We start from the raw sequence: 25,825 nt of genomic DNA, 5'->3' as shown, positions 1-25,825 counted from the left end.
GCACCCTAATGTGGTCCGCCCGGTTGTGACACATCTAATACGAGGAGACTGGCGATCAGGGTGCACAGAAACTCCAGAGAGAGACCATGGCAATAGTTTGGTTTTCTGATAAATGTAAGAAGACCAGACTACCCTTATTTTGAATGATTCCGTGTGCATGTTTAATTGAAAGGCCATCTGTCCAGACCTTCAGGATGAATGCACGATTCAAGATGGGAGGTTGTGTGTGCATGGTGAAAGTCAAAACAAATGATCTTACAAACTGCTCTTATAGTGCCCCACTAAGCACACTGCCCCAGTAAACACGCAATGAGGATGTATACAATGCCACAGAAAATGTTCATTGTTAGTGTCCATAAAGCTGCAGTAAATACACATTTATAGTTTCAATAATGCCCCAATATTCTATTTATTGCTGGTTCACCACATTGCCCCAGTCAGCATGAGTTTTCTATATGTTTTAGTAATCACAAAGAGTTGACTATTTCCACAATGCCTTTTTTCACAAATTGACAGTCTACATTAGGGAAGTGAAAACATGTTCCCGGTTTGACTTATTGCCCATTAGTCACAAAGTAACATTGAGTGTAAATTAAGAAAGTCCACAATGCTTAGTAGTTTCAGTAATGCACAGGATCAGGCATTGCCAGTTTCCATAATGCCCCAGTATGCTTATGCAGCTAGTTTCATTAATGCCCAGCATGCACATATTAGCAGTGTCCATAATGCCCTAGCCATGCAGAGATCCCTTTTTTATGTAGTTCATTTTAGCACACATTAATAGTGAACAGAAAGCTCCATCATGCACCCAGTACTATTTATTATAAAGCCAAGGTTAACACATATTTCAAAATTCAAAATTGTTCCAATTGGTGCAGCAGTTGTATAGCCGTGCACTCTGCACAAATTACCCGTTTCATGTTGCCCCAGTGCACAGAAACAGTTCACAGTTTCTAGAAGGCCCAGTATGCACGCATTACCAGTTTTCATGTCCCCCAGTGCACAGAAACCGTCCACAGTTTCTAGAAGGCCCAGTATGCATGCATTACCCGTTTTCATGTCGCCCAGTGCACAGAAACTGTCCACAGTTTCTATAAGGCCCAGTATGCACGCATTACCAGTTTTCATGTTCCCCAGTGCACAGAAACATGTCACAGTTTCTATAAGGCCCAGTATGCACGTATTACCAGTTTTCATGTCGCCCAGTGCACAGAAACCGTCCACAGTTTCTATAAGGCCCAGTATGCACACATTACCACTTTTCATGTCCCCCAGTGCACAGAAACAGGTCACAGTTTCTATAAGGCCCAGTATGCACGCATTACCAGTTTTCATGTTCCCCAATGCACAGAAACCGTCCACAGTTTCTAGAAGGCCCAGTATGCATGCATTACCCGTTTTCATGTCCCCCAGTGCACAGAAACAGGTCACAGTTTCTATAAGGCCCAGTATGCACGCATTACCAGTTTTCATGTTCCCCAGTGCACAGAAACAGGTCACAGTTTCTATAAGGCCCAGTATGCACGCATTATCAGTTTTCATGGTGCACAGAAACCGTCCACAGTTTCTAGAAGACCCAGTATGAACACATTACCACTTTTCATGTCCCCCAGTGCACAGAAACAGGTCACAGTTTCTATAAGGTCCAGTATGTACACATTACCAGTTTTCATGTTGCCCCAGTGCACAGAAACAGGTCACAGTTTCTGTAAGACCCAGTATGCACACATTTCCAGTTTCATGTTGCCCCAGTGCACAGAAACAGGTCACAATTTCTATAAGGCCCAGTATGCACACATATCCAGTTTTCATGTTTCCCCAGTGCACAGAAACAGGTCCCAGTTTCTATAAGGCCCAGTATGCACACATTACCAGTTTTCATGTTGCCCCAGTGCATAGAAACCGTCCACAGTTTCTATAAGGCCCAGTATGCACACAGTTCCAGTTTTCATGACGCCCAGTGCACAGAAACCGTCCACAGTTTCTATAAGGCCCAGTATGCACACATTTCCAGTTTTCATGTTGCCCAGTGCACAGAAACCGTCCACAGTTTCTATAAGGCCCAGTATGCACACATTTCCAGTTTTCATGTTGTCCAGTGCACAGAAACCGTCCACAGTTTCTATAAGGCCCAGTATGCACACATTTCCAGTTTTCATGTGTGCAGAGAAACAGGTCCCAGTTTCTATAAGGCCCAGTATGCACACATTTCCAGTGTTCATGTTGCCCCACAATGCAGACATTACAAGTTTTAATAAAGTCTCACTTTTCTGTGATTGTCCAGTTTGCAAAAATGATCGACGTCCTCAATGACACTCTTTCATACAAGAGCCCTGACTCTTTCCATCCCTTGCCATGCACCCAGCAGCTTTTACTTCCTGTTGCTGTCGCCCAGTTTTGAGAGGGGGAGGAGTCTTCTGCTGGTTGGGATGATACAACTGCTGTCTGTGGCCACTGAGAGAAGCTGAGGGTCAGGCAGCAGCAGCCACCAGCAAGTTTATGTCCCAGTCTACCTTAGAGCAAAGAGCATCTTAATAGGCATGCGGAGACTGAGCGATAGAGGAGCATGACTGCCGGCGCATGAGTAGGCCCAAATGACACACCTTGGGGCATATTTATCAAGGGGTTGTGTTGCTTTTTCACCACGCAACGGGGTGCAAAAGCAACGCAACCCTTAAGATGCGATTTATCAAAGCACGCAAGGCTCCCTTCCGTGGCCCAGAGTGGCTTCATAAATCCTGAGTAATGCAATGCAGCACAAATTTCAGTGTTACGGTACACCGCCCCAGCGAGGCGTTCCATGGGTGGTGTGTGGGAACACCCATGGATTTTGGCACATTCACAGATTTACCATAAGTGGTAGACCTAGGAACGTGCCAGATTGCTACACCTCCCTAGGTGAGGTATAACGAGGAGACATGTTTATTTCACCTTATGTTTTCCTCTTTCTATGTGCGCTGCATTCTGCAGCACACATAGAAAGAAGAAAATGCCTCCAGGGATTTGTTTTTGTGCAGGAAGGTGCCCCTCCTTGCACACAAACAATCCTGCCTGTAATGCAGGCACCCTTGCACCATGCTGCAAGAGTGCGTGCATTGTCGCTAGGCATCACACCATGCGCTCGGGCTGGGAAAAGGCAGGAATGCACCATATTTAGTTAAATACAGTAAATTCCTGCCCTTTCCCCATCACGCAACGCAGCAAGGTGACTTGCTGTGCAGTGGGATTTCTACATAAATATGCCCTCTTGTCTACTGTTACCAACAAATTGGAATTTGGCACCCACTTGTGGCAGGACCTGGTCCTGCATCTTAGGTTATTAAAAATGCTCTGCCAGTAGTGCACGTCCTCTATGCATTGACGCCTACAGACAGGCACGGCAATGGTAAGGGGATAGTAGGTGGGTGTAGACAATAGGAGAGAGTCTGAGACCAGGAGTACTGGAGTCAACATAAGGGTAATCTCATCATATTTCAAAGTATTTCTGTTTGCTACCCCAAGGTCATGGAAACAGATCCCCAAGATGGAGAAGAAAAGGGTGAAAGGAAAGCAATCTGACAGCTGGGTTAACATGTTTCGCCAAAGCCGCTAACAAGCTGGGCATTAATTCAAAATCTTTAGCTAATATTTCTAGTTAGCTGAGTACACTGCACACATGTCCATTTAAGACACCTTTGCAGCACACAAAATCTTAGCTGCAGACGTGACATCGAGCATTTCAAATAGTTGTTGTGAAAGTTTCCTAAAAGTAGGGTGATCAGATTTCCCGGATTTCCCCTGACGGTCCCGGTTTTCAGGGAACTGTTATGGTGTGCTAAATTTCAAAAACATGTATCGGTTTCTGGAATAAAAGTCAATTCATCCTGCAAAGGAGACTTGAAAGGTATACTTTCATTCAAGCAGCACAGGAGGTTGGCTGCATGCATGCTGCAGCAAAGAAAAATAGAGTGGGAAGGAGGGCAAGGGGTTCAGAGTAGAGGTTCTACCGGAGTTAATATTTTGTATGCACAGCTTATAAAAGTGTGGATATAAGGCTAAAGGCTTTAGTCCTACTTTTATGTCTGGCCTGTCCCAGTTTTTCCTCTCAAAACCTGGTGATCCTAACTAAAAGGTACAAGGCACCAATCAGACATTATGATACCCCCACCAGGTGGCACAAAAGGCTTAAGAAACATCCTTTGCTAGTAGGGAGTGTTCCAGCAGCAAAATATTATTTTATCTGGGGGGCCCAATATCCGTGTGTTGTTCATGGCTGTCGGAATTGAAGTATTTCCCAAAGGGATTCAGCCAACTTGACTGGCTCCCCCATTAGCAATCACATGAGCCTAATTGGAGGGTCCAACTTGATTGGCTGCACCATTTGCTACTTTTTAAAATACTTTGTGTGAGTTTCTCTAAAACCCCACTGCGAATAATTCTTAAAAATGTATTACATTTTGTTAAATTCATGCCAAGATGCCTCAAAAGTACCACATTTGAATATTTTTTGTAAGAGATTCTCTAGAGGAAAATATCCAACCCTCTTGGCTATTTTGGAATTTGTTGAGCAATAGGCCTGGGCGAAATTTTGTTTATGCCAGGGTGACCTCGCATAATATCCAGAATTTTTTATTGAGCTTCTTAAGTGAAATGCCTGAAATTAAGCCATAATGCCATGTTGTGCAATTGAGATGTTATTCGGGTAAAAATCCTAAATATGTGAACTTGAAAAATGTGAGTGGTCGTTATTCTCTTCCATCTGATTTAGTAGCTTTTTATTGCGAATTTAGCATAAAAAATAGTGTGAAATGCCAGAGTGGCATTTCACATAATTTTATGTAAGTTTTTGGGCTCTAAGCAGCTCAAAGGGAATTTTAAAGGAATCTAGCCAAGGGATTACTTCAAACACAAGTGTCATATGAGAGAGGCAGGATGTCAGGAGAAGGCGAATGTGGGAGGCTAGGCTTGCAAAACGACTTGCTCCACCCTTGCCCCCTGTTGACCAAAGAAGAGTCCTTGGAAGGGATTTCAATAGCACAATAAGGCAAAGCAGCTAGAACTATTACAAAAATAAATATGCATTCTGCAGTATGCATAGAAAGAGGAAAACACCTCTTGTGATTGTTTTTGTGCAGGAAGGTATCCCTTCCTGCACAAAAATAATCATCCCCGCAACAGAGGCACCCTTGCACCATGGTGCAAGGGTGCCTGCGTTGGCCCATAGCAGCCAATTGTGCGCCAGTGCAGGGGAGAGTACATGGATCTGTCATATTGTTGTAAACATGATGCATCCCTGTGCTCTGAAAGTAACGCAGCACGGCGCAGACATATGGCTTGTGGCACTGCGATTTGTTTTCCACATTTTCTATTTTATGTACCTTCGTTTTCTCTATTTGTAATTTGATACAATACTTTTATAAATGTTTTTTCAAGAAAACTAATCCGAATTTGTACGCTATAGGCTAAAGAGAGGCAACCACAAATAGATGTTAAGTAAAAGCTGGTTCCAAAATGGCCTGAGAGGGTTTATCAGTGCTTGAGTATCAATGGAGATCTCCTGAAGGAAATCTTTAACTCATAAACTCATTCATCATCAGTCATCCCCAACACCAGCATACGTCATTTCTAAGTTTGTAGCTACATCAGACAAGCCTCATGCATGTTTCAATTATAGTTTTTACGGGGCTTAATTTGTGCCCGTGGTTACAGGTGGTGGGCACTGGCAATCATTTTTGGGGGTGAGGACTTATTCTTCGATATCCGACTTCAACCAGCAGCAAGACAGCAAAGGGAGAAATAAGGAGGAAGAGAAAAAAAAAATATGCGGCCAAGAAAGAAGCTGGGCTGAAAAAGAACAAAGTAGAGTGAGATTGAGAGACAAGAAATTTAGGGTAGTGGAAGAAAGAACCATGAGGTGGAAGGTTACCAAAGTCATGCAACCCTTAGCAAGGAAAACTGGTCCCTAAAATAACACTGTTTGTCCATAGAACATGCTGGTTGCCCCTAGAGCAGGCTAGATATCTGCAGAACATGCTAGGTGTCCACAGAACGTGTCACATGTCTCAATAGCTCAGGGCTCAAGGGTGGATGCTGAAGGCCAGTAGCTCCTCTGAGTGCATGTTGCTGAGCGACCGCAGATCTGGCAGCTTCAGCAGCAGTTTCGTGAATGTCGATGCCGTGTTAGGATGCTTCTTGCTGATCAAAGCCTTAAGCGCCCGAATGAGCATTTCTTGCAGGGCTTCCACCGAGTTGACGTTTTCTATACCGGATCGATCTGTAGGTAGAGAGAGAGAAAGAGAGAGAGGCAATGAGTGAAACACAGGCAGGAACTGCTTTCAAAGTCATCAATAGCCTTGTTTGTGTACTAAAGAAACACTATTGAGGAGTGACCCAGCACTGTGAAAAAATAGCATAAAATACAAGTTTTGGAACAATGGCCAAAGTGTCGCCATCCAGAGCCAAAGTAATCCATTGTTTTCAGGTCAATCATATGGGGTACCATGTCAAAAGTACAGCTCTGAAAGTATGACATCTCATGAAATGCATAGGATTGTAACATACAAAAAGAAATGCAATGCACAGTGCAAGGAACATGTTAATTGGTGAATAATATTAAAAACACACATCATCAATTAAATAAGAGATACTGAAATGCACAACCACCACACTGAAATAAAAATGGATATTAATAAGAAAAGAAAATAGCATACAATGGAATTCATATGACATGTTGAAATGCATTTTGCATGCACTGAAATGATGGTAACTCCACTGAAGCAAATGATATGTTAAAATTAATATAGAATATGTTCAGCTCACTATGGTAGATGATGAAAAGAATGTGATATGTTGAAATGAAAATTACATGCACTGAGTTGAATATAACTGTGTTGAGAAGGATATGACACAATTTGAAATTCATATGGCAAAACACTGAAATACATTTTGACATGATCCTTTTCCAATACACCTACAGCCCAGTATCTAAGATGGCATCCAGCAATATTCAGCACCTGCCAGAATCTATCGAATCAGGCACACATTCTGTCACCCACTGGCAGAGGGAGCAACTGTTTTGTGCCCGATATAGTTTGTGTCCATTTTATTTGTTAAGTTTCTCCGGGAGAGTGGGGGTATCTCCATGATGCATCACTGACTGTAACTAGGAAAACTTGTACTTCGTGATGAGAAACAACATTTTCATGTCACAAATCTATCCCAGCTCTACAGAGGTGAATTATGCAGAAATGTTCCCACCTGATGAAAGTTTAGTTTTCAGAATGGAGAGAGTTGAAGTTCCATGGTGGGACACTTATTTGAGGCATAGTGGGACAGCAGAGGAAAAGTGCCCCAGGATTGGGAAACATTTCTGTTACCTCTCTTACAAGTGTTGCTGCTTTGCTGTAAGTTTTTCCCCAGCATGTCAATACCACTTGCAGGGTTTACTGTACAAGACTACAATGATATACAGGCCAGTGTTTCACAGAGGTGTGGCTCCAAAAAAGATTGACCGTCCACCCAAACTATATCTGGTGGTTGGTCCAACATCATTTTTGGTTGCGTAACAACGCAGCACCCACAGAAAGAGGAATATGCCTCCCAGGGTTGTTTTTTGTGCAGGAAGGTGCTCCTTCCTGCCACAAAAACAATCCTGCATGCAACATAGGCGCCAATGCACCAAGGTGCAAGGGTGCCTGCGTTGGAGCTAAGCTGCCAAAACCGTGCCAGCGGAGGGGAAAAAGCAGGAATGCGCTGTATTGCCTTAAATACGGCGCATTTGTGACACTGAGCTCTGCTACCTGGGAGTGATGGTGACAAGATACAAGGAAGAAATCGTAAGGGCAGATTACGGTACAGCGCTTTCTAATCTTACTGACAGCATAACACGCTGGCTCTCTCTGCCCTTATCCTTAGCGGGACGCATCTCGCTGATGAAAATGGTTATTCTGTCTACGCTTCTATATCTGTTCCTCAATATAGCCAATCTCGCCAGGATACCACTTCTTCAAGGCCCTTAGAGAACAGCTAATACGTTTGGGATGGGCTGGTAGTATGCCAGGATCCAATGAGAGACGTTTATACTGCCCTTCTCCAAGGACAGATTTGAAGCCCCAGACATGGAGTTATATTACCGATGCGCAAAAGCCCATTTCGCTAGCCATTGGTACAAACTCACTCCCTTCCTTTCATACTTACCAATAGAACGAGGATACAAGGCCCCTATCCCCCTCACCTCTTATCCGGGGGTTCACACCGACTCCGACGTCTGGATGAATCCACAGTCACATCCACCTCCCTAGCCTGGTCTAGAATGGCCCAAAGATTGGGCAAACTACTACTACACTCTCCTCTTATCCCTCTGCCATATCACCCTCTCCTGCCAATCACGCACGAAACAGCTTGCCAGCAACGCCTGCGCAAACGTGGTTTGGTCACCTGGGATGACCTCTATAGCGAAGGCTCTTTGATAGATAGAACAATCTTTTTTTTTGCAGGGGAACAGCGAACCCCACATGATGTTTTTCTATATATATGGATAAGACTTACTGTTAAGGCTGCTACTCCTGATTTCCCACTAGCACCCCCTACTCTTGATGCGCTGCACATGTTGCTCCAAGCTGACACACAGCGCCACCAAGCATCCCTTCTGCATTCTACGGCTCAGCTAGTAATCCTCCCTATTGAAAGTCGTCTCCGGACTCAAAGAAACATGGATCTAGACTCTCCTCTGACCAATGATCAATGGCGCTTTTGCTGCATACAGACAGGCAAGAAAGCCTTTAGTAGCAGATTACGGATAATCCACTATAAATTCCTACACAGAAAGTAATAAACGCCGGTAAAGTTGCGCGAAGAGCGTCTCCTTCCGGTTTACAAATTAGACAGATGCGGCATTGCGGGTGCACATTTTTGCATGGTCCAGCGCTTCCATACAGATTTACTGGAGGGAGGGAGGCAGCCCAAGCCCTCCCAGACATGAGGGTCAACCTATCCTGCTCACATCGCTCATGGCACTGCCGTGCTTCACTGGAGAGATGGACATCCGCTTTAGGAAATATTAAGTCTGAGCTTACTCCCAGCTAAACGCAGAACAGCTTGAAAATGGGGTCACGGCAGAGCACCTAAATTCAAGGAATGGCTGAAAGACCTGACCCACTGCCAAGAGCAATTAACCACACATGCCAAACTATTGCCCCCCAGCTCCCGCCCTAGAAATATATGGGAACTCTTACATAATTATCTGCTTAACAAGCAATAAAATGAGGAGGTGTCACTCAGTCTAAACAGCTACTTGCATCAAGGGGCCAGGCCCTGTATCCATAGATCTACTCACTCCTACTACGCTGGAGGGAGACCGTCATTACGATTCCTTTTGCTCACTCCCCATACCAACTTCGCCTCCCTATGAAGTACTGGCCTACACGTGAGCATATCCCCTTACAAAATAACACCAGGTTACTGATATTGTAGTAAGCTGGTTCCATGAGTTGAGGTGACACAGCAGACATAGCCGAGTGATGTCTTTTTGATATTTGTTAAATTATTAAGATCCATAGAACAGCCCCACCAGGAGCAGCCTGCTAGCTGCTCAGCCCATCTTCCCAACTGTCTCACACACACCCAAGCATCCAAGCATTCCAGTCACGTCAACATTCCACACAGAACTCTCACGCTGGCTGAGCAGCTAGCTACAAGATAAAGGGGAGCAGTGATAACATTACATGAAGATACTACAGATATCTTCTCCCTTTACAATTGAAAATAAAACAAACAATACTAAAAATTCTAAACAACTATACACAAAATGTACACAAGTAATCAATAGTCTAAAACCCAAGGGTAAAAGGTATAAACCATACCACGAGAGGGAACCAGACTATACAAAGGAAGAAAGAAGGATGAAAAGATAAATACAAACTATCACCAACCTCCTCCTTTAATAAAACACAAAAAGAACGTTTAGTTCACTAACAGAAAGTGAGAGAACACCACAGGAGATACATGTGAAACAAAACGCAGAGAAACACAGTAGAAAAGGACTACAGGTACTCTACACATTGATGAGACATGCGGGGAGAAACACTCCCAGAACAAATACACTAAGGGTGGATCTCACCCGTGTATGTACTCCAAACTATGGGTGGACTGCACCCATCAAGGTATTCCTATGTAAGGAACACAACCAAAAAAAATACCAAAATGGGACACAAACCCATAAAGCATACTGTAAATGGGACTGAAATCCATTACAAATTACATCTGTGGGACTAACACCCCCTATACACAGAGTAGATGGGACTAACACCCAATACCAATAACGTAGGTGGGACTAACACCCCTAAAGACTGAGTATATGGGACTAACACCCATTAACAATAACGTAGGTGGGACTAACACCCCCTAAACACTGACTATATAGGACTAACACCCATTACTAATTAAATGGGTGGGAATGACACCCCCTATACACAGACATGTGAGTCACAGCATGACTGACACACACACAATAGAAGAGCACGTGCAGCACAAAGTGAGTGAAACACACTACACGACCAACACAAAATGGAAGTGGTACTAAAATAGAACACCAAACACAAAAGGGGCTAAAAACCCATTCAACAATAGAAAAAGGATGCCATACTAGACTAACGAGAGAGGCAGGGTGTAAAACAGAAACAGGCATACAACTATAACTCCTCAGTCATAACAAGTTAGATATATCCTTTAAAAAATCTCACGCGCCTCACAGGACCAAGCTAAGATCCCACTGAACAAGACAAAACTCTGTAAATGGAAGTACACAGAATTGAATTTAACCGGTTATAACCATTACAAGCACTACAACAGGGATGTGACTTGTTGCAAAAACCTCCAGAATCTCAGCGTGAAGTTTAAACAAATGGTGACTCTTGAAGTCTAAGAATATGTGGAGGCAGATTGATTTTCATATAACTGGTGAACATTGTGCAAACTTGACACTCTGATGCCAAACACTGGAGAGAAAGTACGGCCTGTTTGAAAGTAATGCAATTTTAAAAAGTCACCTTGTTCCAAACGATGACCACTGCGTGAACCAAAGGGCGAAACCATCAGTCTCTTCACAAGTCAATAACTTCTGACATGCTCGATGTACATGACGTGAGACTTATTTTTCAATAGAAGTGTCACAATGACTGAGTGAGCAACACTGGAGCCTTGCACATTACCATGAAAACAGGCTCCATCTGCAGCGAAAATATCTAAGATGACCAGCAACGGAGAAAATGAACCAAAAGACGCTGCAGCTGCCTTGAAACCATCATTGCTTATTTCACTGTCCGAGAGGCACCTTGTGTCCCCAACACAACTCTGAACTTGCATTGGTGCCAGAAGAATAAAATGGCTGTACGCTGAAGCTACGCTCGCCGGATGGCTCTAGGAGCGTACATGTCACAAAACGTAGATGCACAGCACGGTACACGTCACAGTACATGTACACTTCTCTCTAAGATGTAGATCGTGCAATGACAAAGCGCGTGATGACACGATAGAAACTGACTTCCCCACGCAGCATACAGACAGGTGAGACTCGCGCTTGTCACGCGCTGCTTTAACGGTGCAATTTAAATTTGAACTACACCAACCGCTAACATAGAAAACGAAGCAGCAAAAATACATTAATTACTCACAAGTGATCCAAGGTTTCACCATTAACGAGTAACGTGAAAAAGCTGAACTATGTGCACCAATGTTAACCGGCTGTTGCTGACAGAAATGGTGATCACACAGTTGGCACAGCAGCAACGTAGATCAACCGCACCCATGTTGACACCTCCGTCAGTCAACTGAACACACTTCATTCACTGCTGTAGATCTTCGTCACACCGCAAACCTGCACATTGCTTGCCATTATGGCAGTAGATCCACAGGATAACATGTCAGGCAAAAATATGTGGCAAACTGTATCCAATTGAGCCAGAAACAGCACACAAATCCAGTTTCTATAAAAACCAACAACTGCAGATAGATGCTTTTGAGCTCACTGGTGCCAGCGTCACTGAGTATCCCAAAAAAACTAGTACACCCTTGGAGGTTCTGTTTAGCCCGACAAATAACACAATTTTCGTTACTTTACAGTTCATCAGTAGTAGAGCATAGCACGCCTTGGCTGGGGCTGTCAGGTGTAATGGACACTGGTGGGCCTGCGTGGCGTGATACTCCTGTACACTCTTGTGTCTTGTTACTCCAAATATTTTTTTTCAAGTAAGTCTTTATCCCTTTCATTCCACACTTAATCATTTGTCCCTTGTGTACCACTTCCTCCAGGAAATGTACTTGCGCAGAAGCTGTGGTCATTTGAGAACCATCCTTTGTTCCAATTGCTTTCTTTGCTTCTAGTTTCTGTTGTGTACCTCCAAAAATAAAACATCCAAGGCTTGTCATCTTTGAGCTTCCTTGAGGTACCTTGTAAAACGTGGATAAGTCTCCAAATCGTCGCCAAATGTAGTAAGCTGGCATTTTACTACATTGGTGACACAGCAGACGTAGCCGAGAGATGCCTTTATGATATTTATTAAGTTATTAAGATCCATAGAACAGCCCCACCAGGAGCAGCCTGCTAGCTGCTCAGCCCATCTTACCAACTGTCTCACACACACCCAAGCACCCAAGCATTCCAGCCATGTCAACATTCCACACAGAACTCTCACGCTGGCTGAGCAGCTAGTTACAAGATAAAGGGGAACAGTGATAACATTACATGAAGATACTACAGATATCTACTGCCACAAAGTCGCTGGTATTGAGGTCCCAAGATTTACTGTTGTGGTGCGAGACATGGCAAATGTAATTGAGAGTGATATGTTTGTGAACTATTTTTATAATCATTCTGTAATCCTGACTGGTTTCAAAGTCAGCTAAACCAGCTGAAAATCCACTAAAGAAGATTTTTTTTTAAACGGTGCATTTCTGCCCTTTCCCTGTCACGCTCTGCAGCGCAGCAAGGTAACTTGCTGCGCTGCACAGCGTGACTTTTTCATAAATGCGCCCCTTGGCGAATTAGAAGTGATTGTGATCCTAACAACCAGTCATGGTTAATTGGGGTGATCGTATCAGACTGCTACGAGAGACCATTACTTAGCTCAATTTCCTATAGACAAACACTAGCAAAGCCAATAGGTCTGACCTTTGTAATCAGCTTTGACAATGATCTGCTGTTTTGCAGCACACATAGAATGAGCAAAACGCTATTAATGATTGTTTTAAGGCCAGATACTTTTAACATGACCCACAGAACAGTGTCGAGGGAGAGATGGAATTCATGATGGGTCACAGTCATGACTTGTCCCTAAAACGTGTCAACCCTCTGGCAACTCCATGCCACATAGAGCAAATCCACCCCCCACACACCACAATTTTTACACCTACGGGCATATTTACAAGCCCCTGAAGGGTCACTTTTTTTACGCTCCAGTGGCGCTCTTTGCAAGCCCATATTTACAAAGCCATGCTAAGCCACTTTGCGTGTCTTAACACAGCCTTATAAATATGGCCCTCTGCAACACAGTTTTCTGTGGCAAAGGGGCGTGCAATGGGTGTTGCTGTGGGCGTTTCCAATCAGAACCCATGGCTTTTTGAGACTGCTCCAGATTTACAAGGATCTGTAAATCTAAGGCAGCTGCAAAAAATAACGCTCTTCAAAAGGAGGCGTTCATGTGGCTCAACAAGGAGAAATACTTATATTTCTCCTCGTTTTTGGCTCTTTCTATGTATGCTGCATTCTGCAGCACACAAAGAAGGAGTAAAAACGTCATTAATGATTGTTTTTCTGAAGGAAGGTCTCCCTTCCTGCACAAACACAATCATCACTGCAACGCAGTCACCCTTGCACCGTGGTGCAAGGATGCCTGAGTTGGCGCTAGGCAGCTTTTTTAGCACCAGCGCAAGGGAGAGCACAGGAATGCGCTTATTCTTGTTAATACTGCGCATCCCTGCATTTGGAAAATGATGCAGCTCGGTGGAGCAACATTATTTGCGTCACTGCGATGGTGATTTTCATGTAAATATGCCCCCTAGTGTCCTCGGTGTGAGTATACTTAGCTAGTATCATTGGGGTAAAATACGTCCTGTGCAGGAGCTTATAGTGTATTACCCTGCATCTACCATTGGAGAAGACTTCTCTGGTTTGTTGGCAGCAATATGTCCACATCACATCAGTAACATCAATCCCCAGGCCCTTCGACTATCTTACATGTGTCCGTACAGGCTCTCCTTCTATCATGGACATGACAGCGGTGTACAGTTGCGTGATTAGTTTAATGGGGCATGGAGTAGACAGAAGGATGGACAGTACAGACCGCTCTAGCGGCTCTTTAAGGAATGTCTGGTAAACTCTACCCGCAGCATGATAAAGCGTATCATACGTAATAGTACCCATGAGTGCGTTCTCAGCATCCCCAAATATTCCCGATATGTTTTAAATTCATGATACGTGAATAGGTCACCCATTGTAATGATGTGTTTTTGCCTAATATGAGTCATCATGGTAGAGGAGTGGTCCACCCGGGGAGGGATGAGTGGGGGGTACGCCTCAGGAACACTTCACAGCGAAGCCAGTTTAGCAGTGCATCTCACTGTGTGTATGTCATGCACAGGACTGGCAAACTGGGAATTGGGGGCCTCCTGTAAAGGAAGGGGGTGTAGTTGCCCCTTTTCCAGAGCAATATGTGGGGCACTTTGACTATTATGCATCCAGTGATGCACAAACTGCACCTGGGCCACCAGGTAAAATACTTCAAAATGGGGTGCTGCAAATCCTCCCCTATCATAAGGCAGGTGCAACTTACTCCAGCTTAGCTGAGGCTGCTTGCTCGCCCAGGAATGTTGGATCATGAGCGAAATCAGCAGGTCAAAAGAGACCTTGTTCAAAGGGATGGGTATGTTCTGAAACATGTATAGTGAATTTGGCAGTATTACCATCTTCATCAAGGCTATTATGCCCACCAGAGATAGTGGGAAGGTGATCCATCTATCTACCCGCGTATTAGCCCTGCAACATATTTTCCATAATTCTCTAGATGGATCGTTCGTGCTTCTACATGATAGAGGATGCCAAAGTAGCGCACATGCCCCGTCTGCCACTGCAGCAGGTTGGACAGGGAGGGCTGTCTGGTAGCACTCATGAGGGGACTATAATGGATTTCGACCAATTAATCTGAAAACCCGTCCAATGATCAAATTTTATTACCTCATCGATAACTGGGCTCAGATTCACGTCAGTGTCTCAGCACGAGCAGGGCATCATCTGCGTACATTGGCAGCAAAGTCTACCAATATCCCGGATTGATCCCACGCCGACCATGGAACTTCTAGAGAACACAGGCCAAAAGCTCAACGGCGAGATGACATAGACGTGGGGATAGGGGCAGCCCTGATGCATACGTCGGCTGACCGGGAATGCTAAGGATACCTCTCCATTTACCCTGAGGGGGTCTGCGTAGAGGAGCTGAACCCACTTTAACACTGCCCCACCTAGTCCTATTCTAGCCAGCACCCCCAGGAATGGCCATTCAATGGTATCCAACGCCTTTACGGCATCTAAAACACACAGCCGCAACTTTTAGGTCGCAGTGCAATTGATGTGTGAGAGCAAACAACGATCTAAGGTTGTCAGCTGTAGATACTCCAGGTCTGAAGCTGGATGATCCGGTCGAACCAGGTGGGGCATCAGGGGTCGCAGTCTGTTCCCCGGGATTCTGGCTACAATCGTGCTATCTAGGGATAGAATCGCACCTCCCAGGGGCTTATAAGGCTTAAGTAGCGTTATACTGATCGCTTCCTGCATGGTCTGTGGGTGTTTCCCTGCTTCATACGCCTCTTGATAGACCTTCAGGAGCGAAGGAGCAAGCTCCTCTGCGTGTTCCTTATAATATTCCGTAGGTAGGCCATCACTGCCAGGAGCACCCCCATGTCTAAGGTTCCTGACGTGATCTCTTCTATCGTTATTGGCTGATTTAATAAGGTGCGTTTCTCAAGCCCCCGCCATGCCAAAGTTGCCCCATCCAGGAATCTGTGAATATCAGAGGCATCCGCTTGCAGCTTGGAGGTGTATAACTCTTTATAGAAGGCAGCAATGTGGCTATAATGGGGTCAGGAACATGCACGTCATGCCCCTCAGATGTCTGTATATGAGTAATATGGGATGCAGCCCAATTGGGTTTAAGTAGAGAAGCCTGCGTGTGCCCTATACTCTCACCCTCCCGTATCGCCAGGCAAGTGCATATTTATTCAAGAATTTGAGCTCTCTGACAGCCTTCTCTTAGAATGTGGCCAGTTTATTCTGCATGGGAGCTGAGAGTGGCCCATCCCAAGTGGATCATACTGTTGCCCTAGAGTATGCAATTCGCGCTGTAGCCTTTTGAGGCTGGCTCTGATCGATCTTAGGATCCCATTAGCCTGTATATCTAGGTATTTTGTTTGCTTGGTAGGCATATACACTGTCCCTTTCTGCCCCTCCTACCTGATGGTTCCAGTTTTGATCTTCATTTGCTTGATATGCAACAAGTTTCTGTTTCTAAGAATTTACTTTCATTGCTGTGAGCAGGAACATGTGGGAGCTCTGGGTCAAGCTCTGTTGTTGGTGTACCATGAAGTAGCTTATCACCCAGATCTATGCTATCACGAGCCCATGGTGAAAATCATTACAGTAGCTTTCTCAAGAGGTCAAACAGGATGCAGGAATTCTCAGGAACCAGAAAGACACATTCAAGGGTAGAGTGCAAGAGTGAAGAACTGAGCTACCCAGAGAGTAGGTCATTGCTATCAGGAAGCATCAGGCACCTCTGCAGCCAGGGGTTTCATGTCCCAGAACCAGAACCAGTTCAGCAGCTGAAAGACACCAGGACCATGAAGCATCTGAGGGAGTCTAACAGTGTCAAAATGTTGAGGGTCTGATTGGCAGGTATGGTACTAGAGCTAGACAGAGTAAGAGAGCCCTCAAGAATGGAGGTTCCGGTCAATAGCTTATGAGGTTCATAAAGTTGCTGCTTATGAGAGAGGACCAGAGTGGTGAACTGTGTGCAGCTACAACACAGTCACACTCACGGAAAATAACAGACAAGTATAAGGAGGTGTCTCTGAACCCCAAGAGCAAACTGAGCTTAGTGTTATGAGACGGTGGACAGTTTGTAAACATTACATGGGAGTTTATGCACAGCTGAATTATGCTCTATGTATAACCAGAGCCTTGTACAAAGTACTGCATTAGTACCAGAGAGAACATTTTATTGCATACTTCACCAGAGTCTTATAACAGGAAAATGGGTCTCTGCCTTGTAACATGGACACATCATTGTACAGAATTGTCCCTTTCCTGATGAAGGAGCCTCCTGCACTTCCTTACATATTGATGCCTCCAGATGTGGACGAATGTTGTCTGGCTTGGGACATTACAAAAAGATTTGCAGGTGCATTTAAGCTAATGCCAGCCTAGAAGATGTATCGGTGGGAAGCTGCCAAATAATGGGGTTCTGGGGATTGAAGGATCGAAAATGGCGGAACATGTGCGAGGCGCCTCAGACCAGGCTGCCAATATGTTAATGATGCAGAATTTTAACGTCCAATCACCGTCAAAATTATTACTGGTTGACCTAGCAAGTTTAGACATAAACGCTTGCTGCTTGAACACCACCACGAGCCAGAATGAAGAAGGTGGGCAGCTGGCTCACAGAGGCTTCGAACTGATGAAAACTATCAGCAGATCTGCAGGCCCACCACATGCAGAGGCAGGCAGTTGGACATACCAAACGACAGCAGACACCTGAAAGCCCACGTCCAAGAGAAGATGTGGAGCAATCCTTTCTGTGGGGGCTTCATCGCTGGTGTTGAGGCAGATTCATCAGGAGTAGCGATGAGTTGTGCAGACTGACTCCGCGTGCCCTGGCTCGGAAGATGCATAGGGCGTGTGGCAGGGCTACAAAACAAGGGAGAGCAGAGTGCTATGGCTGATCTCTGCTCAAGAATGACAGCAGAGTGCTATGTGCATGGACACTATGATGTAATTCCCCAGGTATACAAGTAAGGAGCAGCTGAGTGGAGGCCCAGTCTGGAGAACACAGTCAGGGATTGGAGTGGTAAGCCACTAACAGCAACCAGCATGTTGTAAGCTACAGAAATGGAGCTGTGTTGTAACAAAAGTGGGGATTATACACAGAGTGTTGCCCAGGCAGATGGACTGGATTGGGTTGTTGCTGGGCATGGGGTGTGAACAATAGGGAGGTTCTTCAATAAAGAGAATTTCTTTAGATGCAGAGGTGATGCCGGTGTTGATGTCCTCTCACAGCTGGGTTGCTAGAGATTCTTGAAGCTGGGGGGGATGGGCGGAGATATTTGGCAATTGGTTAGCCATTGCTAAGAGCTCTCTAGAAACAGCTGTGGTGTCAGACGGGCATGTGATGTGGCCCACTCATGCAGAAGATGTTGCCCCACATTCCAGACACCAGAACTCTCAGTCGTTCAAAGAGCTTCTGCTTGGCATGTAAAAAAGCCTATCCTCTACAGATTAGAAGTTTGACTTGCAGTCAATCATTATGGAACACATACCAGATTGATTGGAGAAGCAAAGTGCTCATTTTGAAATGGTAGAACATGATGCCTTCACAAGCAATGAGAAACTCTTGCGTCTGAAGAAAGTTCTAGAAGTGATGAAAACAAAGAATAAGTATCTCAAGCCTCATTCGCGTATAAACAACCTGAGCATAGTGGGACTTCAGGAATACATTGCAGCTGGGAGAATGGAGACATTCATGGAAAAACTACGGGTGGACATGTTTGATGGATTCAACCACCCTTGCTTTTCACAGTACAAAGGAAACACCACTGGCTTCCACCTTAACCATCATCCCGGAGCACCAGCCAGACCAATAAAAGCAATGCAGTTAACCTACAGAGATATAGACACAATTCTGAAGATGGCATAAGAAAAACGAGATCTACAATACAGAGGCACTTCATCCCAGACTTTACTTAAGCAGTGTACTAGAAAAGAAGGGATTTTGCATTCTGCAGCACACATAGAAAGAGGAAAACGTCTTTTGTGATTCTTTTTGTGCAGGAAGGTGTCCCTTCCTGCACAAAAACAACCCCCCCTACAACACAGGCACCTTTGCACCATGGGTCAACGGTACTTGCTTTGACATATGACAGCCCATTGTGCATAAGCGCTGGGAAGAGGTCAAGAATGTGCTGTATTTGCCCTGCACCAAAGCTTGGTAAATGAGGCCCAGAGCATTTCTGCAAGAAACTCCTTTTCCTACCACGTCTGGTTTTGAATTGGCCAGCAATTGGTACATACAAAGGGGCCAGACATCCTGCTCTGTATGATCTATGGGAGTGGCCATTTCAGGTCAAAAGAAGCCTCGTTCAGACACATAGATTTCAGACCCAGGGAGGTACCTTATATTTCAGGGCCTAGAATACCTAACTCATATGCCCAAATGTTAATGATCTGATCTTCTTCTCCAGGGTAATGGCAGCCAATCGGAGACTGTCCCTTTGTGGAGTTCCAAGAGGTGGACATTTAAAAACAGCTATAGACTCAATGCAGTGTCCCATTCTCTCTCACAGGAGGCCAGGTAGGCACCATGAGATGGTAGATACTTGATACCACAGATATCCTGTAACTCAAGAATTCACTTTCCACTCCTAATTACATAACATGCCATCATTGTACGAGAGCTCTCTAAGGTAGGGTAAGTAACATATCCGAACAGGCCTGTGCACTTCCGACTCACACACCAGTCAAGCTCTAATCCCACAACCTGAATGTGGACACGGGTCTCCATAAAAGGCACATTATAAGTTATGTTACATTTATCAATACAGCATGTCTACACCAAGGTTTCTCGGTGCTCTGATACCCATAGGTGCTCTAAAATGCTATCAATCCTAAATTATTCCTTGGGAAACCGAAATAACTTCAGCTGGTGTCTAAATTGAAGGAAAGAGGGTTCTGTGAGAAGAGCGACAGGCAAAGAGTCCCAGATACTCGCTGCGGCAACTGAGAATGAGCAATCAACCAACATGATGGTCCTTGTTCTGGGGATGCTTAGGCGAAATAAGTCATCTGGTCTCAAATTACAGCAGCATCATGATATTTCATCTTGGAAGGGATAACATCAGGGAACTGTTGGGATAGTGCGCGATGTACAATCATCACACCCTTAAAGGTAATCCTTTGCGGCACAGGAAGGGTATGTAATTGCTGCAGCATTAGTGAAATATGTTGGTGCCAAGCTAGCCGGCAGCCTAACTGTGTGGCTCTATTTTGAACCAGCTGTAGATGGTTTATTGATTTCGCAGCTGAGCAGCTGCAAGTATAATGACACTCCTATAATCGATTTATTGCTAGATTAAATCATTTATAATCGTAACATTATAGCAGCTATCCAGAAAAGGCAGAATATTTTGAATGCCTTTTGCAATGTGTGCGGCCCCTGTTCTCAGGGCCCCTGACTTCTCCAAGGAGTTCATCGTCCAGACGGATGCGTCGGAGCATGGCATAGGGGCAGTGCTGTCGCAACTTAATGACGAGGGTCTGGACCAACCGGTGGTTAGACTACTCCCCCGGGAACAGAGGTGGAGTGCAATTGAGAGGGAGGCTTTCGCGGTGGTGTGGGCTCTGAAGAAGCTGCAGCCATACCTGTTTGGCTCGCACTTCCTGGTTCAGACCGACCACCGGCCCCTCAGGTGGCTGATGCAAATGAGGGGCGAGAATCCCAAGCTATTGAGGTGGTCCATCTCCCTACAGGGAATGGACTTTAGGGTGGAACATCGCCCAGGAGTGGACCACGCCAATGCTGACGGTCTCTCCAGGTATTTCCGCCTTAGTGAAGAGAACTCCCAAGGGATTGGGTAGCTCTCCCCGCTTTCAGCTGGGGGGGACGCGTGTTAGACCTGACAGCCTTTTGGCAGTTCCCCCCTCATATTATTTTTTTTCTCTTTCCCCTTCTCATTTTTTCTGTCCACTAACTATTTTTTTTAGTGTTGATGTAGAGGCTCTGGGCGCCTCCTCCTTACTACCTGAGGGAGAGGCGCAAGGTGCTTCAATGTAAAAACAGGGAGAGGGAGATTAGACTCGCAAAATGGTGGTTCCAACTGTCACCTCAGTCCCTGGGCCATAAGCTGCCATGAGAGGTTCCGGAACCTTCTGGACCACTCTGGCAAGTCAGGCCCCAGGTGATAAATAGAGGTGGGGGTAGGGCGGCCATTTTAAGAGTGGGATGAGCTGGGAGGCAGTCAGGAGTAAGGCACCTGTGTGGGGAGGTGGCTGCGCTGGATGGGGAAGTGACAGGTCCCAGGGTCTGCGCGTCTTCCAAAATCAGCCGATACCAGCCCCAACCTTCTGACCGATCCCTGAACACAGCCCAAGACTCTGGGGGTCATCGTTTTCCTGGGAGCCTCAAAGTGGTCAGAATCCCGGAAGATTGGGACCCAGGAGAGAGTTGCCCACAGGAACTATCTGTCCCTCATACCTAACGTTGCCTGGGATCCCTAGACAATCTGGCCCTAGCGATTGCCCACTGTCCCTGGCTACGGAGAAGGTGTCTGGGCTCTATATACAAAGATTGGCTGACTGACCTATCAGATGTGAGGTGGGTCCGGCACCCTTAATTTCTGCTCCGCTAACATCCCCTATCAGGAGTACTCACCGCTGCGCCCCCAGGGCCGATAGACTGTCCGTGGCTATTAGGGAGTGACGTGTGGTCTTCAGGAAGACTGGGCTGAAGAGACGAAGTCCCCCAAAGATAGCTGGCCGGCATCGCGTGAGGCCGCTGAAGAGAATCTCGCAGCGAGGAAGTGCAGGGCGATTCCAGCCTTGAGGTCGCCGCCGAGAGTCACGTGAGCGGGGCCGCAGCAGAAGCGCCACCCCCGCCGTTGTCATCTGAGGGCGGATTCAAGTCGTGTGGAGGCCCCGCCCCCGCAGGCCGCGCTGCTACTGGCGGCTGCGGGAGCTCGGAGCGATGAAGGCGGAAGCGGCTTGGGCAAACCCCCCCCGATCTGAGGTAATCGCAGAGTAGCGGATCCAAAAGGTGTGGGAGCGAGGGAGTGAAGCCCCGCCAGAGAGGCTCTCACCAGGAAAGGAGCCCCACTCGCAAGGAAGCTCTTGCGGAAGGCGGGTGGGCGGTGGTGCTTTGCTCGTCACCTTCCCCCTGTGGAGACTTCTCACCGGCGCAGCGAGCTCCGTCTACCCTGAGGAGGTGGACACTCGTCTTCCGTCGTGAAGAGCGGAGGACTTCCAAGAAACCGTAAGCGGGGCCCAGAGACAGGGGGGTGGGGGAGGAAAGAGAGGACAGCAAGGCCCCCCGAGAGTCCGCATTAACCACAGAAGACGATCAGGTAACCAGAGTGTTGGGCGGTAGAGAGACAAGGGCCCAGGTTGCAAATAACTATTGCTGGTCCTAAAACCACACGTGACTGCAGTCAAGAAAATAGTGATTTCGTGCATAGTGGGAAGACAGCAGCCTGAGTTTTTGATAACAGTGAGGGGTTGGGGGTACTGCCTATCTAGAATGGAATAATCTGGGTGACAAAGAACCTACCCCTAGTCTGTATAGCTGTCCCTAAGCAACTGCCAGCTGCCTGGTCATTGTCTCGCCAGTTTCTGAGGATAATAAGTTCATTGTTAGAGACAAGATAGGAGCGGGTGGCCATTAGTGAATCCAACTGGCAGGCGAACACTGTGCAAACTAAATGATCTCTTGAAATGTTGTGAAAGATAATTGTTGTGTAAAATAACATAAGGAAAAGTATTGATTATTTAAATATGATGAAATGTTCTTACCCTGCAAAATGAACCTGAATAAGAAATGCGTTACTTACCTGTAACAGCAGTTATCCAGTATTGGTGTCTTTCATAGATTCACATGCCTGAATCATTCCCCGTCGTCGAGACGGGAGCCTCCGGTACATAAAAAAGTAATGTCCTATAGACATACATAGAGAAAAAAATAGGCCTAAGGGCCTCCCCTTAGTAGCCTATCATAGTCCTTATGTAAAAAGGACCAAACTTCTAGAGCCAGCCAATCAGCTATCACCTCCCTCTAGAACCTTCCTGGCAGGAGCCTCAGTCCCTCAGATTTTCGTACGCACCAAGCTAGGTAGGCGTAATATAGTTAGAGAGAGGCGTGAGTCCTTCCAGGGGAGGCGGGAGGGTTGCATGTGAATCTATGAAAGACACCAATACTGGATAACTGCTGTTACAGGTAAGTAACGCATTTCTTATCCAGTATTAGGGGTGTCTTTCATAGATTCACATGCCTGAATCAGAGTAGTTAGCAATGCATTATGCACATTTCCGATGTAACATGCCAGAAAGGTACTTGAGATAATACAATCATTATCATAACAGTTCAAAGCATTGGCATACATCAAAACAGTAAACAGTAAAGAATGTGCATACCAGGAAGGCGGGTTGTTGGAAGGCTCACCTCACTGGAACAGATGGCGGAGCACCGCCTGGCCCACTGCCGCATCCTTCGTAAGTTCGGCATCCAGGCAGTAGTGTCTGGAGAAGGTATGCGGTGACTTCCACGTCGCCGCTCTACAGATGTCCAAAATCGGCACTCCAGCAAACAGCGCTGCTGATGTGGACATCGCTCTGGTGGAGTGTGCTTCCACCCTGTCTCGCAACGGCCGTCCGGCCCCTTCATGGCAGAACGCTATTGCAGAAGAAATCCACCTTGAGATGCTCTGTTTTGTAAGAGGCATACCCAGCCTTGGTCTGCTGTAGGCCACAAATAACTGTGAAGATTTTCTGAATGCTTTTGTCTTATCCATATAAAACTTAAGACACCGTTTGAGATCCAGAGAATGGAGCGTCCTCTCTGCTGCCGTGGTAGGGTTGGCAAAGAAGGAGCGTAGGACCACCGGCTCGTTGAGGTGAAAGTCTGAAGGCACTTTCGGTATGAACTTGGGATTTGTCCTCAGCACCACCCTGTCCTGTTTGAACTGCATGAAGGGCTCCTGAATGGAGAGAGCCTGCAACTCGCTGACCCTCCTGGCAGATGTGAGCGCAAGTAATAGAGCCGTTTTCCATGAGATGTACTTAATGGAGGCTCGGTGAATGGGTTCAAAGGGGTGCTTCATGAGTTGGTTAAGGACCAAGTTGAGGTGCCAAGTCGGTGGGACCCGTCGGGGCCTTGGAAAGGACCTATAAAGACCCTTAAGGAACTGTTTTACAAGTCTGCTGGACCAGAGAGACGGGCCTTGAAAAGTCCTGGTAAAACGTGAAATTGCCGCCAGATGTACCTTTATGGATGCATGCGCTAGTCCGGACTGTGCCAAGTGCAGGAGATATGGTAATATCTGCTCGGGTGTGATATGAAGGGGTCTCAGGCCCTTCTCTGAGCACCAAACGCAGAAGCGCTTCCATTTGAGGGAGTAGGTTTTGTTGGTACTGTCCGCCCTCGCCTTTGCTAGCACATCCCTGCAGTCCTGCGGGATGTTCAATTGGCAAAACTCTCTGTGCTCAGGAGCCAGGCCGATAACCTGAGCGATTGTAGGTTCGGGAATTGCACTTGTCCATTGGACATTGTCAGCAGGTTCGGGTGCTGTGTTAGACGGATCGGCGTCCTGATGGAGAGGCGATGAAGGTCCGAGAACCAGTGCTGCCTCGGCCAGTACGGGGCGATCAGAATTAGTGTACAGGGCTCCGCCTTCATTTTCCTGAGGACCCTGGGAATCATCGGGAACGGTGGAAAAGCGTACGCAAATACGCTGAACCATCCTATGGAAAAGGCATTTCCGAGCGACTCCGGTTGGGGATGCCAGCTTGCGTAGCTTGGGCATTTGGCGTTCTCCCTGGTGGCAAACAGGTCGATTCCTGGGACTCCCCATTCCGAGAACACGTGTGTTAGTGCACTCTCGTCGAGCTCCCATTCGTGGGAGAGGGATTTCTGCCTGCTTAGGGCGTCCGCAATGGTGTTGTCCTTTCCCGGGACGTAGTCCGCCCTGAGCGTAATCCCCTGGAGAACAAGCCAGTTCCAGATTTTCTGCGATTCGCGCGATAGCGTGAGCGAACGCGTTCCTCCCTGTTTGTTCAGGTAATGCATCGTCGTGGTGTTGTCCGTCCTGACGAGCACCTGGGAGTTCTGGATGCGTGGTAAAAAGGCCTGCAGAGCCAGAAACACAGCCCTCAACTCCAGCAGATTTATATGGAGGTGTTGCTCCCGATCCGACCATTTGCCGCTGACTCTGAGGTCCTGAAGGACAGCTCCCCATCCCGCTAGAGATGCATCTGTGGTGATCACCAATGGCGCTGCTGGCAGCAGGAACGGTAATCCTCTCGAGAGGTTTCTGGAATCCTTCCACCACTCGAGACTCCTGGATATTTGTGTAGTTATGTTTATAATGTCCTCGAACGAACCTGCGCTCTGAGTCCACTGGTTCGAGAGAGCCTCCTGCAGTGGGCGCATCCGCAGCCTGCAGTGAGGGATGAGTAATATACAGGAAGACATCATTCCCAGAAGTGACTTGAAGGTGCGAACTCTCAGGGATTTCCTGGATTGCACCGTTTTGGCCAGGGATATGATCCTGTGTTTTCTTTCGGCTGAGGGAAATGCCCTTGCGCATTCCGTATTCAAGGTGGCCCCGAGGAAGGTGATACTTCTCGTAGGGGACGTATGTGATTTCTGAAGGTTCAGCGTCAATCCTAGATGATTGAAAAGATTGGTACAAGCGTTGAAGGATTTGGTTGCGCCTACGGCCGTAGGCGCCTTGACCAGCCAGTCGTCTAGGTAGGGGAAAACTTGATGACCCATTTGGCGTAGGAAAGCTGCCACAGGAGAAAGGCACTTGGTGAAAATCCGCG

General features: G+C 46.4%; 1 protein-coding gene across 2 annotated transcripts in view; it reads right to left on the bottom strand.

Annotated features, from left to right (window-relative positions):
* Window positions 1–390: 390 nt before the first annotated feature.
* The window catches only part of NR1D2 (nuclear receptor subfamily 1 group D member 2), a 110,179-nt gene continuing 84,744 nt past the window's right edge, over window positions 391–25,825 (bottom strand). For both annotated transcript variants that reach the window (XM_085630513.1, XM_085630514.1), the window contains exon 8: window positions 391–6,253. In XM_085630513.1, coding sequence (XP_085486639.1) covers window positions 6,057–6,253 — 197 coding nt within the window. In that variant the 3' untranslated portion in view covers window positions 391–6,056. The remainder of the gene's footprint in view (window positions 6,254–25,825) is intronic.

This window comes from Triturus cristatus, chromosome 10 (genome assembly GCF_964204655.1).
Source record: "Triturus cristatus chromosome 10, aTriCri1.1, whole genome shotgun sequence".
In the NCBI taxonomy this organism is placed as follows: Eukaryota; Metazoa; Chordata; class Amphibia; order Caudata; family Salamandridae; genus Triturus; species Triturus cristatus.
Note: the sequence above shows the minus strand (reverse complement) of the source record. Positions and strands in the feature narration are given on the sequence as shown.